This window comes from Nycticebus coucang, chromosome 7 (genome assembly GCF_027406575.1).
Source record: "Nycticebus coucang isolate mNycCou1 chromosome 7, mNycCou1.pri, whole genome shotgun sequence".
In the NCBI taxonomy this organism is placed as follows: Eukaryota; Metazoa; Chordata; class Mammalia; order Primates; family Lorisidae; genus Nycticebus; species Nycticebus coucang.
Window position 1 is genome coordinate 112378956 of NC_069786.1, and position 16787 is coordinate 112395742.

The 16787-nt window shown below is 39.0% G+C and overlaps 1 protein-coding gene across 1 annotated transcript in view; it reads right to left on the bottom strand.

The window, feature by feature from the left end:
• Nucleotides 1-2256, bottom strand: part of ABCA12 (ATP binding cassette subfamily A member 12) — a 192710-nt gene extending 190454 nt beyond the window's left edge. The window contains exon 1 of the mRNA XM_053597805.1: nt 1990-2256. Within this exon, the coding sequence (XP_053453780.1) occupies nt 1990-2058 (69 nt within the window). The 5' untranslated portion in view covers nt 2059-2256. The remainder of the gene's footprint in view (nt 1-1989) is intronic.
• Between the last annotated feature and the right edge of the window lie 14531 nt (nt 2257-16787).

A 16787-nucleotide genomic window follows, 5' to 3' on the forward strand; every position in this document is an offset into this window, starting at 1 on the left:
CCACGGTGAAAACCCTTTGCACATATCTGATTTGCATCATCTCTACATATTTCATTACACCCATCAGAAACTGACTAAAATGAAGCAAAACCGTGAAGTTAAAACTTGATATACCCACTGCTTTACAGAGAAGGAAGGAATTTGTCATTAACATTTGTAAAGAGGAAATTTCTCTGTGAAAAGAAAAAATGTATTCATCTGAGGTTTTGGATCTTTTAAAATAATTTTTGAGGCAAAATAAAGTTGTAAAGAAAACATACCTCAGCATTCAGATTATCAACATAACAGATACCAGTTTTTACTTTTCTGTGCTTTTTTTTTTTTGCAGTTTTTGGCCAGGGTTGGGTTTGAACCCGCCACCTCTGGCATATGGGGCCAGCGCCCTACTCACTGAGCCACAGGCACCTCCAGCATATGGGGCTGGTGCCCAGGCCCCTTTTCTATGCTTTTGTTTTTAACTATCAAATTCTCATTACTTGTTATGAACTTTAGCATGTGTAAATTTCCTCCTCTGTCCTGCATTCCCTTCTCCTGGATTTCATGTCACTTTTGATCTGAATAAAACGTTAACACTCACATCGCCCCAAATCCCTCACTCATGTATATGCAAGTGTTTTGAAATGCATTTATAAAGTACTTTGAAATGAGGCTCTCCTCTCCCCCCATGAAGTAGCTGTGTGGCAGGGCTTACGCTCATTTTATAAACAGAAAAACCAGTGCTTAGAGAAATTGTCTTGTGCTACTTAAGTCACATGGGAGCAGAAACAGCAGTCAGTCCCAACTCTCACCCAGTGACCACATATCCACACACTCAGGACTGTCACCTGCTGAATGCCAAACAGAATCAACCACGTGATCATTACAGGGAGTTTCTCTTTCGTGTTTATTTTTCAGTAAAAAAAAAACAAATAAAAATATTAATGAGTTTAAAATTTTATGTCCAAACCCCATACCCCGTACAATCACACGATGCCTTCTGATTTTAAACCTTACCCACCAAATTCACACAGGTAAGTACACGCCCACTTTCCTCCTCATACCCATGTCAGACCACCCAAGTAAGGTTCAGGCACTGCAAGCAAGGCTCGCGTGAGATAGTACAGAGATAAAATGCTGGTTTCTGTGACGCACGTGATTTGCATAATATTTATATTACTCACTCAAGGCTGGGAATTACCAGGCTAAAATGAAGTGCCTTGAATGCAGTTTTAGACTTCCCTAGTTTTCAAACACTTTTCTGAAAGTACGACAGTTCACAAGACCCAATTCCTTTCTCAGTCTTCCTAGACTCTATCTGCTGAGGCTCTAATAGATGACTTTGTATATAAGAAGCAAATAGTAACAGAAGAGCACAGAAAAGATGCTGCAACAAATAAAAAGCAGACAGACTGTATCAGGAAATTTCAGTGACTCAAGAACACCCTGAAAACCTGGTACAGGGATACAGTCTTATTTGGCATCTTGAGTAAATGACTTTTAGATACTGAAATTTCTTAGACGCTTTTCTATACTAACAGTCGGCAAGCTATTTCTGTTCTAGAATCTTACCTTTCATCCAAACTTATTATTGCTTTTGGTTTTCTATACATTTCTTCCCATTTATTGTACCTTTCAAATGACACTTTGTCTTCCTTCATCTTCTTTTTAACTAAATTCATTATGAAACATTCTGAAAGCATTTTGGCCTGAACCCAGAGTTCAACACTGGTTCCAAAATTCAGCCAGTAACAAGGCACGTCCTTTCCCTTGCCCGGGGCATGTCCTGGTTTATTCTTTTAATTTACTGAACTCAAAAGACTGCTTCGGGGGCATGTTAACACTCGCTCCATTAGCTATAAGACAGATAAGTGGGATGAATTCTAAATATCTTATTTCTTGCTTTGGAAAATGCTTTTAAACTCTCCTATTTTTATATCTCCTTAACATCCCATTTTAGGATTGCCTGGAGAACTGCCTCGTGCCCCGCACTCCCAACCTTTTTTAACTCACCGGTTGCCTTTTGACACCCAGCCAATTTTTCCAAACCAGGATCCGAAGCTGGTGGAACTGGGAAGCCATCCTTCAAACACCCTGAATGACAGGCTTCCTCCTTTTTTTTCTCTATTCCTCAAAGGAAGAATTGATGCCCCGTCCAACTTGCGGTGTGTCTGTGGGTCCGTAGCCTTTTCAGGGCATAGCTTCTTTGGAGTTTGGGGTGAGAAACCCACAGTTCTTCTATTTCTGCTGGATTTTCCCTCGTGCTTAATCCTTCGCCAAGAAGCACTTCTCAACCAACTCTCCTCCCAAAAGGAGGACCCAGATGGGTGCCTTTCAGTGGCTTGTGCTTATTTTAAAATCACATCCAGTTGCTGCTTGTTGCCTGACGTCCAGATTCAAGAGAGAATGAGAGTTGTTCAGATAATGCTCCACTGTAGAAAAAAAAAAAAAGAGCTGAATCCACACCTCCTACTCTCCATGACAGTCCCTGCCTATCCACCCCTGTCACCTGCACAGGACGCGTCATGGAAATTAGGTGGGACCCTTGCCAGACCAGTAGGACTTGTCCAGCTCCTCTCTTGTCTCCTTCCCTGCACAGAGTATCTGCTCCAGCAGGGCACGGAGATCACTGCACAGACTCTGGGCATGCAGACTCTATGAGTATAATGTTTAAAGCGTCATCAGGATGTATGAAGTGAATAAAGCCAGTGCTCAGCTGAAGGCTCTCTGAACCTCAGTCCATCTTTAACCAGAAGCTGAATGCTTTGATTTGGGGGAAAGTGACCACGCTGGCTGTTCTCACCTCCTTTCACGGTTTCCGAGCCTAGGCATAATGCAGAAAATGAAAAACAGGCTGCAGGTGACATAAATGACAAATAGTGCAGTCCTTCATTTTGGGAGTGGCAATTCATGTGTCTATTACTGGAAAGCCACTTTGTTTCAGGATCTTATGATCTTATGACTAAAGGGGACATAGGCTGGCGTGGGACATTTCTATCTCCTCTGCGCTTAAATCTGGCACAATTCTTCACTGCTATCTCAAGGAACTTACTTTTTTGGTATTTTTTGCCTCGTTATTTTTGTATGTCTTATTTAGTTGTATGTTTTATTTATTTTACTTATAGATTATCAATTCTTTTCTTTCTTCTTTGAGACAGAGTTTCTCTATGTCACCCTCGGTAGAGTGCCATGGTGTCACAGCTCACAGCAACCTCCAACTCTTGGGCTTCAGCGATTCTCTTGCCTCAGCCTCCCGAGTAGCTGGGACTACAGGTGACCGCCACAACGCCTGGCTATTTTTTTTTGTTGCAGTTGTCATTGTTTTAGCAGGCCTGGTCTGGGTTCGAACACGTCAGCCCCTGTGTATGTGGCTGGCGCCCTACCCACTGAGCTACAGGCGCTGCCAGATCTCAAATTCTTTAAGGACATGAACTATTTTATATCACAGTCATGCCATATGGTTAGTGCTCAGTAATTGCTGCCGAATACAATTGAATTGGAGCCAAGACTGTTTGTGAAACTCTCCTTTGGTCATCATACCTTGCCCTAAAAAAATAGACTCGCAAAATCAGTGTGAAAGCATTGTTTGGGGTCTCCCTTCACCCGTGCAGTAAATGCTGGCTCAGCTCCCAACTCCAGGAAGTTGATGGCGGCCAGCCTGGGGCTGACAATGGCCATGGTGCCACATGCCCATTACCTCAACTGTGGTTCTGCCCCTCCCGGATGAGTCTCTTTAAGTGCAAGCCCCACCAGGCAATCAGTTCTAAATATCTAGAACTAGATCCTTTAATTTTACTTTTCTTTTCCAAACTAACCACAAGTTATTCTTTAACTGAGAGCCTCCAAGATGATGCCCCTCATTCACACACTGGGCATACGAGATCCCAGATTTGTCTGCCTTTCACAATCTTTTAGGAAAACCTGAGCTCCCTGCCTCCTTCGGCTGCTATCTGTCACAGTCTACAATGCACCCACACTTTGGTTCACAAATATTAGTAAATATTACTTAGTTGCGAAGACCAAGTGAGACTTGAGGATGTGACTCTGCATGTTGAGGGACACTACAGACATAGTCACTTTATGCGGTCAGGTTACATTACGGTCAAAAGTCCTGACTCACCGTGTGGCTGATGTAGGTCAGAGGAAAAGTCACTGGAAAAGTCCCAAGTGGTTTCTCCCAGCAGCTCCTATCGCTTCTCCAGTGCGGCATAGAGTGGGTCAGTGCTTGTTGTTTGTTTAGCTTTGGTTAAGGCTATTCTCTTATCCGGATAACTTCATCCACTTCCTCTAATTATCTATTGGACATAATGTATTTTATTGTAACCCATAATTTCCCAAGAGACCTTTTCTTCAGAGTAATTTCAAAACTATTCACTTATTGTTTTATATATGCAAGACATTCCTTTGTACTTGAAGATGTGCCCTGTTGCAGCTCAAAACACATCTACTTCTTGGTAATAGAAGTACCAATATTACCTTGACACTGACGTAATATTTCACAAAATGTAATTCAAAGTAACTTAAATAGGAGCACATAGGCAGTCAGGCTTTCAAAGTTGACCCCGTTCTAAATAGTTAGAGCTCAGCATCTATACTGGCTATATCTGTTTCTAGTATCTTCTTTAAGTTTGCAAATGTATTTTAAAAGGGAATGTTTAAAGATACTTAAAATTTTGGAAAAGTCAGCTCAGCGCCCATAGCTCAGTGAGTAGAGCATCAGCCACATACACTGAGGCTGGCGGGTTCCAGCCCGGCCCAGGCCTGCTAAACAACAATGACAACTGCAACAAAAAAAAAAAATAGCGAGTTGTAGTGGCAGGCACCTGTAGTCCCAGCTACTCAGGAGGCTGAGGCAAGAGACTCGCTTAAGCCCAAGAGTTGGAGGTTGCTGTGACCTGTGACACCACGGCACTCTGTCTCAAAAAATTCTGGGGGGGAAAAGTCACTGCCTAACATTTATCTTGGAAGCTATGGCTTACACAAATCAGGAATCATAAACTGTTCACAAGAGAGCCTAAAAGAATTATTAGACCAACCAAAATGAATCGGGAGAGATGACGGACGTGCAAGGAGATTAAAGACATTAAATTCTATCTTGCTTGCACAGAGGAGGATGTAGCCTTGTGCTCTGCTCCTGGAGGGAGGTTGCAGTGCTGCCTACAGACACATTAGAATTTCCACTGGTGAAAAAAGAAGACAATTGATAATCAGAAATCATCTGCCCTCAGGATACCTAGCTGCCAAAAAATAAAGAAACTATTAAAAAACAAAAAGCTAAACTGAGCAGAAAATAAATAGACGTAAAGTTAAAACAACACAAAACATAGAAAAAATGTGTTTCCTGGTCAGATGTTACATATTTTATCCTTACAGTTTTAGCAAGAAGTTACTATTACTCTTCCTGGAAAGATGATGGGGCCACACACTGCATAGTCATTCCAATGCTTCTGCCACAGGGCAGCAGACCCAAGCTGTCTTCAAGGTTGACTTCCAGGTTTCAGTGTATAATGTGTACCCACACCCCTTTCTTTGTACTTGGAGTCTCTACTACTTAGAGATCAACTAGCACATCCCTTATTCAAGCAAGGAGTCATCATGTCCTCCTGGACTTAGACAGTATTGGCTTTTGTATGCTCATTTCACCAGCAGTAAAAACAAATATATATCTTTATCATGGAATTCTAGGAATCTGGACTTCCACTCTCCTGGACTCCAGTGATTACAAGTTTTAACAACACTTCAGCCAGCCCAAATTTGACTAAGCTAGGCCCCAAACTGCATTTGAGCACAGTTGGTCATACTTCTCAAGTTGCTCGTATCTACAGCCCTCTGGGGTCACTTGGCCTGCTGAACTTAGTTAGCACAATGGATCTACCAAAGCCGCACAATCGTGTGACTGCTGGACTCCATGACCATTGGCTGTGGCAGGCCTGGTCTATCAGCCAGTCACGTAGCACACTTCAGGACAGGGCAAGAGGGAGTTGGTGCAACCAGGGATAGGATATCGATATGGCTGAAACACATTCATTTGTTTCAATACTATTTATTAAAAACCTACATTAATACTAGTAGTATCAATAGTAATACAAATAATTACTAGACTCCCAAACCTTGTCTGTTTAACTTGTTGCTGTATAGTAGAAATCTAGCACAGGTCCTGCCCCATAGTGAGTGGTCAGTTACTGCTTATTGGATGATTAAGTAGCAAAGATTTGCTAAGTACTTACTGAATTATTATAGGAACCTTATCATGTAGAAACAGTCATTTCCCTCATTTTCAGAGGAAGAAAGAAAGTGACATTTAGAGGTGGGTTTTCCTGATTCTCCAGAGGTCTATGGATCACTTTTCAGTAAGATGTTGTAAGGTACACACATGAAAAATGATGGCCAAAATGAGTGCACAAAGAACAGCAGCTCCAGAACTTCGGGAGAAGGAAGCCTCCTCTTTTAGTTTTCTTGGTAGAGCAACAAAACACTTCCCAGCCTGGCTCCTGCAGCTTCATCAGCTCTGCCTCTCCACCATCAGCCATCCCTCCTGCCATCTGCTCGAAGGCCTCAGATGAGGACTGTTCACTTTCAGGCTTATATCATGCTGTTCCTTCTGCTCACAGTAAAATCAGCCTCATTCTCCAATGACTGACTCAAGTATTACTTCCTCTCTGAAGCCTTTTCCAGCACTTCCACCCACTACACCCGCACCCCCAGCTGAATTCATCCTCCCTTCTTCTGTTTTCCCATAAGCCTTTGTTCTCACAGATGTTGACTCCTTTATTACCTTCTATTATAGTAAGTCTGCTGCCCTGTCTACACTGGAGTCTCTTAAGTATAGGTACCGTCTCTCATGTAACACGATGAGTTGCAGATGAATTCTGCATACCTGCAGAATGGTGAGAACTCTGATCCAACTAGATCTAAGAGCTGGTTTGAAGCAGTAGAAGAATACAGCTGAAGAGTTAGGGACCTAATGGTAAAGGTTGATGATGCCATGCTGAGGATATAGAATGAGGTGTTCCTGGCAACTCTTCTTGAAGAGAGAGGGATAAACTTAGTGCTATGGGAAGATGAAAATTTTTTTTTCTTTTCTTTTTTGTAGAGACAGAGTCTCACTTTGTCACCCTCGGTAGAGTACAGTGGCATCACAGTTCACAGTAACTTCCAACTCCTGGGCTTAGGCGATTCTCTTGCCTCAGCCTCCTGAGCAGCTGGGATTACAGGCGCCCGCCACAACGCCCAGCTATTTGTTGTTGTTGTTGTTGTTGTTGTTGCAGTTTGGCTGGGGCCAGATTGGAACTCGCCACCCTCAGTATATGGGGCCGGCACCCTACCCACTGAGCCACAGGCGCCACCCATGGAAGATGAAATTGTTAATAGTATGAGACACTGACTGAAGTTCAGACATGAAACTCCCATTGTGAATGGAGAAAAATAAATTGAGTTAATAATGAATAAGATAGTTTAGGAATTTTAACAGCAACTGGACTATAATTTTACTCTTTCCTTCCACATTGGTTTTTGTCCATAGCATCAGTGAGAACTTATTTTTTTTTTAGCCATTGATTGACTTTTACATTAAGGTACTGTGGGATATTCATCACCCATAGGATCTATTCCTTGTGATAAATCTACGAGGTCAATATTATTATCTCTATTCCATAGCGGAAGAAGCATAGGTCAAGTAGCTTCTTGGGGTCACATAGATAATTAGAGTCAGAACAGTGATTTGAACCCAGGCCCTGTGTCTGCAAAGCCTGTTCTCTAATAAGACTTCTAAAATCAAGTATGGATATGGAAACATGGCAAGTGTGTGCATTTAACTCAGGTGGAAATGTGCAATAAGTTTGGAGCTTGAAGCTAATTAATGGCAAAAATAACAGCGTCCTTCTTTTACAATGAGGGTGGGGTTCCACATGAGGATTAAGATAATGAGACACCAATTGCTAATACCTCTTACCTAACATCCACCTGTGACGGAAGGCATTGATCGTCAATGCTATGAAGCAGGTAGGTGTGAGGAAAGTATCAGATTCAAGATTTTCAAGCGATTTATCAGCACTGAGACACTCCAATGATAATGATGTAGACAGAAGAATTGTGTCAAGAAACCAATGGTAAAAATCTGATCCACAAAACCCAGAAAGCAAGGCATATTTTTTGGGAGCTTATACAAGACTCACTCACTTCAAGTTAAGTTATAAGGCATCTTTTCCCCCCAAGATGGTACAATGGCACAGAATTCCCCATCACAAATAACACATTCATGTCAGGGACCCAATTTGATAAACCAGTTGATTATCCTACTTACCATTGAGCCATGTGAGTACAGGAATTTCATGGTGATTTCCAATCTTGCAAGAAATTACTCATGTGCTCACCTAAGGTGAGTAATAATTTGCTTGGCTAAACTGGTAATGTATGTTAAATGAATCAGTTTTGCTGCGTGTGTCTCTGTAATCATGTGGGACCTAAGCAATAGAAAGTTGTAAAATTGGGCACTTTTCTGGTCAACCTATTAAAACCAAAGGAAAGATCTGAGATATTATATTAAGAAAAATCTTTCTTCCTCTTTTCAATGTAAGTTGTAATTGATTTTCCACCTTTGATGAAAAAAATGAAAATGAAAAATACTATTATTTTTTCTTCTCAATTTATATATAAAAAAATAAAATCTAAAGAAATCTAAAATCTAAAAGATAAAATCTACATATTTATCTAGTATCATGTCTTTCTTCATGGAAAAAAGTTCAACAAACTAATTTCTGCATGTGTTTTTGTCTTCAATGACTGGACTATTCCCAAATCAATTAAAAAAGGAATATCACAAATATTAAAAATGTCCCTATGTGGCAGTGTGCATTCTCTTGAGTACCAATGGAAACTAGCTTAGAAAAGATGAGTTTTCTTAAATAAGCTAGAAAATGATCATTCCTAGCATTTTAAAATCCCAACTTTTAGTATAGGAAAATTAAGTCACCCAGTTGTCTGTCTCTTCAATCTTGAGCAACACATAATTTTTCTATATAGTTTCTATGTACAATTACTACTGAATTACCTTGAAAGGATAAGATTAGGGGAGAAAATACTGGCCAATGATTTCAATTCAAATCAACAGTAAAATATTTTCGTTGAAATGTCTAATGATGCAAGCGCTAAATTGGTCAGCAATATTTTGGAAGCAGAGGAGAAGAAAAATTATCAGGGAGAAATGAAACAACGAATTGTCATTCATATTGGTATCTGATAGTTTGTATCTTCAACAAAAGGATGTTTTTCAAAATAGAGTAGAATTAATTCTCAAGTCCACATTCAAAATTATCCATTTGAGGATGTGTTTTTCTAGACACAAATATATACCCAAATACGTTTCTTTACTGATACACAGCTAGAGACACAAAGCAGATGCCTAAGCATGTAGAGAAACATTCATAAAACTTCAGCCATTAGATAAGCACACATGGATTGTAAATGGGAATAAAATGGTATATTGTAAAAATGAAACATCTGGCTCTCCGGATATGCATTTTCATGAGTATTTCAATGACAGCATGTGACAAACAAAGCAAATGGCCATGATATCAGTAAAGTCTTACTACAAAGAACTGGACAGACATTTTGAACCAAATTTGTAGTGTATAAATGCACCCATAGTATTTTTCTAAATATATTAATCAAAACCATTATAAATGAGATAATTGCACATTCATTAATTTTTATTACGATTATGAACATCAAGTTTATATTTTAACCCTTTTCCACGGAGGAAGTATTCACATATAACACAGAATGAATTTATCTCTATCTAAAATAACCATTTAAATGATAACAATGAAGTTAAGTTTGCCCATCCCGTTACTACCTACACTTTCTTTTTGGACCACAGGATTGTTTTGAAAGCTGGTTATGATCGATAGACAGATGTTAACAAAAAAAAGAGTAGTTTTCCAAAACTCTCTGAGAGACTTAAACAAACTTTCCTGCTACAGAAGCTCTTATGGAAAACACAGTTCTACAGCTTGACCTTCACGTCTTCAGCCTTCTTCCAATAATGGTCATTGCTTGGAGCAAACGAGTACAGCAAATATTTTGTGTAGCACAGAAGCTGGTGAAAATGGAGTTCAGCTGAGTCTTCTGTGGCCCGGAAAGTTATCAGCAAGATGCCATTTTGATCAAGCAACTTCCTTCCCTAAATTAGAGGCCACATGAGAAATGTCAAATCATGTTGGAAGAGAAGGCACTAACTTACTGTGAGGGATGGGAATGGCACAGGGCTTACTTAAAGGTGAGTTGTTTTGACTAATCAGGCAGCCGGGAATCTGGGGGAAGGGCCGTAGGCCATTCTACTATTTCCAGGTGAGGTCGATTTCAGAGTGCCGATTGCTTTATCCAGACAGTAAGGTAATAGTTACTTTTGGTACATAGATTTTGGGGAGAATCTTACTAAAAGATGAAACAATGTAAATAACCCATGTGTGAACCAAGGCCTCTCTGCACTCCAAGCTCCTGCATCTACACAGTGGTTTAGGCTAACACCCTGCACAACCCAGATGAAAACTCTACTTATTGGTGGTATATATTAATGGAAAACAAAGCAAAGCAAGCAAAACAAACGAACAACAACAACAAAACCCACACACTAAGTATTTGGTGAGTTTAGTACCTTATTCGAGATGAGCGGGGTCACAAGTCGTATGATGAGTGTATGGCTTTTTACCATCTTCCACATTTTCCCCTTCCTTCTCTTTCCCTTTCATCTCCTTCTTCTCTTCACTCCATTCTTCTTCTTCCCTTTCTGGGGCAAGTAAATTCTTCTCCTTTGTCCTGCTGAGTTTGTGCATCCTTCTCTGGAGCTTTGGTACATCCTGACCTCTAGTCTCCGGAGGAATGCTTTTTCACTAGCATAAAGGCTGTTCTGCTTTCTCTCCAGGAGAAACTCTGGTAGCAGCTCCTAAAGAAGCAAAAATTTCACCAGCTCCTTACAGTTAATTACTATTATTATTGGCTAAAATAATGCTTGATCTCTTGGAACCTTCAGAACAATGACAATCAGGGAAGATAATGAGCTTAATTCCATAGCAATTATTTCAAACTAAAAGCAATGTTCAATTACACATCAGGACACATGAAATATTGTCACTTTCTATTTTTCCTTATACCCCAGGCAGTTTAAATAGAAATGTAAACCCCTCTGGGATCCGTGACATACTCTCAGGGGATCAGACATTCTTTTTGAAGATTGAATATACTGATGCTTTCATATTTACAATACCCTTTGAATAATTAAAGTAAGCCTGTTCTGTCATCTGTGGTAGAACTGCTTAACTACTTAGTAAGTTAATGAGATTATCTAGCTTTTTATCGTAATGTAAAAATGACAGCAATTGTTACATGTCTGTTATTGTAATCAAACTAAAAGAGAATTGTCCAATTCCTTTATAAGTTATAAGAGTAATATTTTTTGTAGCAATATTTCATAACTAAAATTTTTCTTTTATATATGTACATTAAGATTTTGATTTGACATATCATGGTATAGTAAAGCAAAGTAAACATTACTTTAGTTATAGTGGGTCAATGAAAACAAAGGGTGGACTGAATACAGAGATTGCATATCTACAGTGGCATTAAACAAGTGTAAATAAGTGGGCTTTTTAGGCTCAGTGCCTGTGGCACAGTGGTTATGGCGCCAGTCACATACACCAGGGCTGGTGGGTTTGAACTCAGCCCGGGCCTGCTAAAACAACAATGGTAACCACAATAGAAAACAGCTGGGTGTTGTGGTGGGGGCCTGTAGTCCCAGCTACTTGGGAGGCTGAGGCAAGAAAATCATTTAAGCCCAAGAGTTTGAGGTTGCAGTGAGCTGTCATGCCACGGCACTCTACTGAGGGCAAAATGGTGAGATTGTCTCAAAACAAACAAACAAGCAAAAAAAAGCAAGTGGGTTTTTAAAAAATCATGTTTCAACACAGAGCTAGCAGGCAGACTGTTAAAGCAAATCAGCAGTAAATAACTTGTGTGGGACATTCTAAAAATGATTTGAGTATCAATCAAAGTTTTTTGTGTATACTTTAAGTCAAGAGAAGATTGCTCTTTGGAAGTTTCTCATTAAATATGAAGTCAGAACTAGCAAACAAAGTCTAAGAGTAATTAATAGCATTATGTATGACTTAGATAGAATTAGATGACCATGAATTTCTTACATTTAGAATATATTGACTATACTGACACTTCCTTGTAGGTGAGAATCAACCACTTATGTATCTAAAATATCAGCTGAATGTTAATCCTGTGGTTAAAGGGACAATGAACAGAAAATTAGATGAAGAACAATACTGAGAAACTCTTGGGACAAACTATTTAAGATCTGTGATGGTCTCTTGGTGTGTTAACTTGACTAGACTAAGTATCCAGTTATTCAAAGGCTAATGTAGGTGCTGCCGTAAGGTATTTTGTAGATGTGATTAAAGTCCATAATCAGTGAAATAAGGAAGATCATCTTAGTTTATCTGGGTGGGCCTGATTTAATCAGTTGCAAGAGTGCAACTGAGGCTTCTGTGACAAAGAAGACATTCTGCCAGTGGCTAGAAGATTCAGCCCCAGAGTTCTGGATTCCCTTCCTGACATCCTGCCCTACAAATATCAGACTTGCCCGACCAGTCCTCACAATTGCATAAGACAATTCCACGCAATAAATCTCTCAATATTTACTTCCTGCTGATTCTACTTCCCTGGTCGAAACTTGACCCTTATAGGGCCCCAGGGACCTGCTGATATGCAAATGTTTAGCACTCATAAGAAATTGACATCCCATGAATATTTTAATCTCGCAGAATTTGGTAGATTTTTGAAAACTAATATTGCATTAAAAAAAAAAAAGAAACCTCTTAATTTTTGAAAAGTTTCCAAAACAGTTTTTCTTGCATACCAATATTTGAGAAGAAAAAGAACTTGCCTTTAATAATTTTCTTTAACAATGGTATCTCCTTCTTCTTCTTCTTCTTTTTTTTTTTTTTTGGTATCTCCTTCTTATGAAGTAATGTTTTTGATCATAAAACAGGGAAAGTTAGGATTGAATGGCAGATCTATTTTTAGATCTCTAAGTGTTCTCCAAACATCTTTCCAAAAGGAATGTATTAATTTGCATTCCCACCAGCAGTGTAGAAGTATTCCCTTTTCTCCACATCCACACCAACATCTCTGGTCTTGGGATTTTGTGATATAGGCTAATCTTATTGGAGTTAGATGATAACTCAAAGTAGTTTTGATTTGCATTTCTCTGATGATTAAAGATGATGAACATTTTTTCATATGTCTGTAGGCTGTGCACCTGTCTTCTTCAGAGAAGTTTCTCTTAAGTCCCTTGCCCAGCCTGCGATGGGATCACTTGTTCTTTTCTTGCTTATACGTTTGAGTTCTCTTTGGATTCTGGTTATTAAACCTTTGTCGGAGACATAACCTGCAAGTATCTTCTCCCATTCTGAGGGCTGTCTGCTTGCTTTACTTACTGTGTTCTTGGCTGTGCAGAAGCTTTTTAGTTTGATCAGGTCCCAGTAGTGTATTTTTGAAGCTGCTTCAATTGCTCGGGGGGTCCTCCTCATAAAATACTCGCCAAGACCGATTTCTTCAAGGGTTGTCCCTGCACTCTTTTCTAGTATTTTTATAGTTTCATGTCTTAAGTTTAAATCTTTAATCCAGTGAGAGTCTATCTTAGTTAATGGTGAAAGGTGTGGGTCCAGTTTCAGTCTTCTACAGGTTGCCAGCCAGTTCACCCTATACCCAGAAGACCAAAAATCACATCATAACAAAGACATTTGTACCAGAATGTTTATTGCAGCCCAATTCATAATTGCTAAGTCATGGAAAAAGCCCAAGTGCCCATTGATCCACAAATGGATTAATAAATTGTGATATTTATTATATGTACACCATGGAATATTATGCAGCCTTAAAGAAAGATGGAGACTTTACCTCTTTCATGTTTACATGAATGGAGCTGGAGCATATTCTTCTTAGTAAAGTATCTCAAGAATGGAAGAAAAAATATCCAATGTACTCAGCCCTACTATGAAACTAATTTATGGCTTTCACATGAAAGCTATAACCCAGTTATAACCCAAGGATATGGGGAAGGGGGAGAGGAAGAAGGGGGGGGAGGGGGGCGAAGGGAGGGTGATTGGTGGGATTACACCTGTGGTGCATCTTACAAGTGTATATGTGAAACTTAGTAAATGTAGAATATAAATGTCTTAACACAATAACTAAGAAAATGTCAGAAGGCTATGTTAACCAGTGTGATGAAAATGTGTCAAACGGTCTATAAAACCAGTGTATGGTGCCCCATGATTGCATTAATGTACATAGCTCTGATTTAATTAAAAAAAAAATAAAATAAAAAAACAGGGAAAGTTTTAAACAATTGCTTTAAACTTTACTGAATGAACAGTAAAGAGGCTGTGATGCAGGTAAACATTAATTAGTACTAGATAAATATTCTTAGCAAATGGCCATTAACAGTGAAAATAAGCATGATGCCCAAACTGTTAGACAGAATTGTCTTTGGCATTGCAAGGCCAGAAAAGAGACAAAATTTGAGACTCTAGTGGAGACAAATGAGGATTCAGAATGAACGCAGATCTGTGACTCTCTTCTTTCCCAAATCTCACCTGTACCTTAGCCCCTCATACTTCAAGATCATAAAATCAATTCTTAATAAATCCCATTGCTATTTTAAAGAGAATCATTGTGGGTGAAAAGAAATACCATAAGATATTTTATCCCAAAGACACTGAGCCAGCATAAAGAGAATATATAAACTAGAAAAGACTGTTAAACAGAAAACTATCAGATCTGTAGAATTGTCTTTCCTGCATGTTATTCAGTGAAGTAAAATCTTGTAAGGAAGATGTGAACTATTAGAGGCAAGAAAGCACATTCATTTTCATACTTAATGGCGGTGGACATAAAGTTTTAACCTTATTGTATAAAGTGTTCTAGGCTCTTTTACTGAAAGACCTGGGAATGAGTATTCAGTCCAAACGATTTCCCAAAACTTGCTCCCTGATTCATGTCCACGAACATGCCTTTTATTTTGTAACTGTGATAGGAGAGAAGAATTTTGTTGAAAATAAAGCAAAATAAAAAAAAAAAAAAATGGAAGGGAATGCATGATGTCTGCTCCTGTCAGGCAATTTGTACTGAATTTGAATCACTGAAGGCACAGAGCTCAGAGTAAAAAAATATTTTGGGAAATTCTCAGCATAAACAGATTTTTTTTTTGATGCTCAGGTGGTAAATATGTAGCATAAGTTTAAAATAACAGGACTGGTCTTTCTGCCAAACAAAGGTTAAAAGCCATTTACGATTAGAAGTTAAGGGTCTGACTCTTTGCTGATGATATGATCCTATACCTGGAAAATCCCAGGGACTCAACTTCAAAACTGTTAGAAGTGATCAAGGAATACAGCAGCATCTCAGGATATGAATATATATGCCAACAATAGTCAAGCTGAAAAAAAAAATCAAGGACTCTATTCCTTTTACAATAGTGCCAACGAAGATGAAATATCTGGGAATTTACCTAACAAAGGACATGAAAGATCTCTATAAGGAGAACTATGAAACTCTGAGAAAAGAAACAGCTGAAGATGTTAACAAATGGAAAAATATAACATGCTCATGGCTGGGAAGAATCAACAATGTTAAAATGCCCATACTACCCAAAGCAATCTACAGATTTAATGCAATCCCTATTAAAGCACCATTGTCATACTTTAAGGAACGTGAAAAAATAGTACTCCATTTTATATGGAATCAGAAAAAAACTTGAATAGCAAATACATTACTCAGAAATAAAGACAAATCAGGAGGTATCACATTACCAGACTTCAGGCTACACTATAAATCTATAGTGACCAAAACAGCATGGTACTGGCACAAAAACAGAGTGGCAGATTTATGGAACAGAATAGAGAACCACGAGATGAACCCAACTACTTATCACCATTTGATCTTCGACAAGCCTATCAAAAATATTTCAGTGAGGGAAAGACTCCCTATTTAACAAATGGTGCTGGGTGAATAGGCTGGTGACCTGTAGAAGACTGAAACTGGACCCACACCTTCCACCATTAACAAAAATTGATTCTCACTGGATAAAAGATTTAAACTCAACACATGAAACTATAAAAATACTAGGAGAGCGTGCAGGGAAAACACTTGAAGAAATTGGCCTGGAAGAGTATTTTATGAAGAGGACCTCCCAGGCAATTGAAGCAACACCAAAATACGTTACTGGTATCTGATCAAACTAAAAAAGCTTTTGCACAGCCAAGAGCATAGTAAGTAAAGCTAACAGACAACCTTCAGAATGGGAGAAGATTTTTGCAGGTTATGCTTCTGACAAAGGTCTGATAACTAGAATCTACAGAGAACTCAAACTAATCAATAAGATAACTCCATTTCTATGTGGGCAAAAGTCATGAAAGGAACCTTCTCTGATGAAGAAAGGCGCATTGCCTACAAACACATGAAAAAATGCTCATCATCCTTAATCATCAGAGAAATGCAAATCGAAACTACTTTAAGATATCATCTAACTCCAGTAAGATTAGCCCACATCACAAAATCCCCAAACTATAGATGTTGGCATGGATGTGGAGAGAAGGGAACACTTCTACACTGCTGGTGGGAATGCAAGCTAATATGACCCTTTTGTAAAGAAGTTTGGCGAACACTTAAGGAACTAAAAGTAAACCTCCAGTTTGATCCTGCAATTCTTCTACTAGGTATATACCCAGATGATAAAAAATCATTTTACA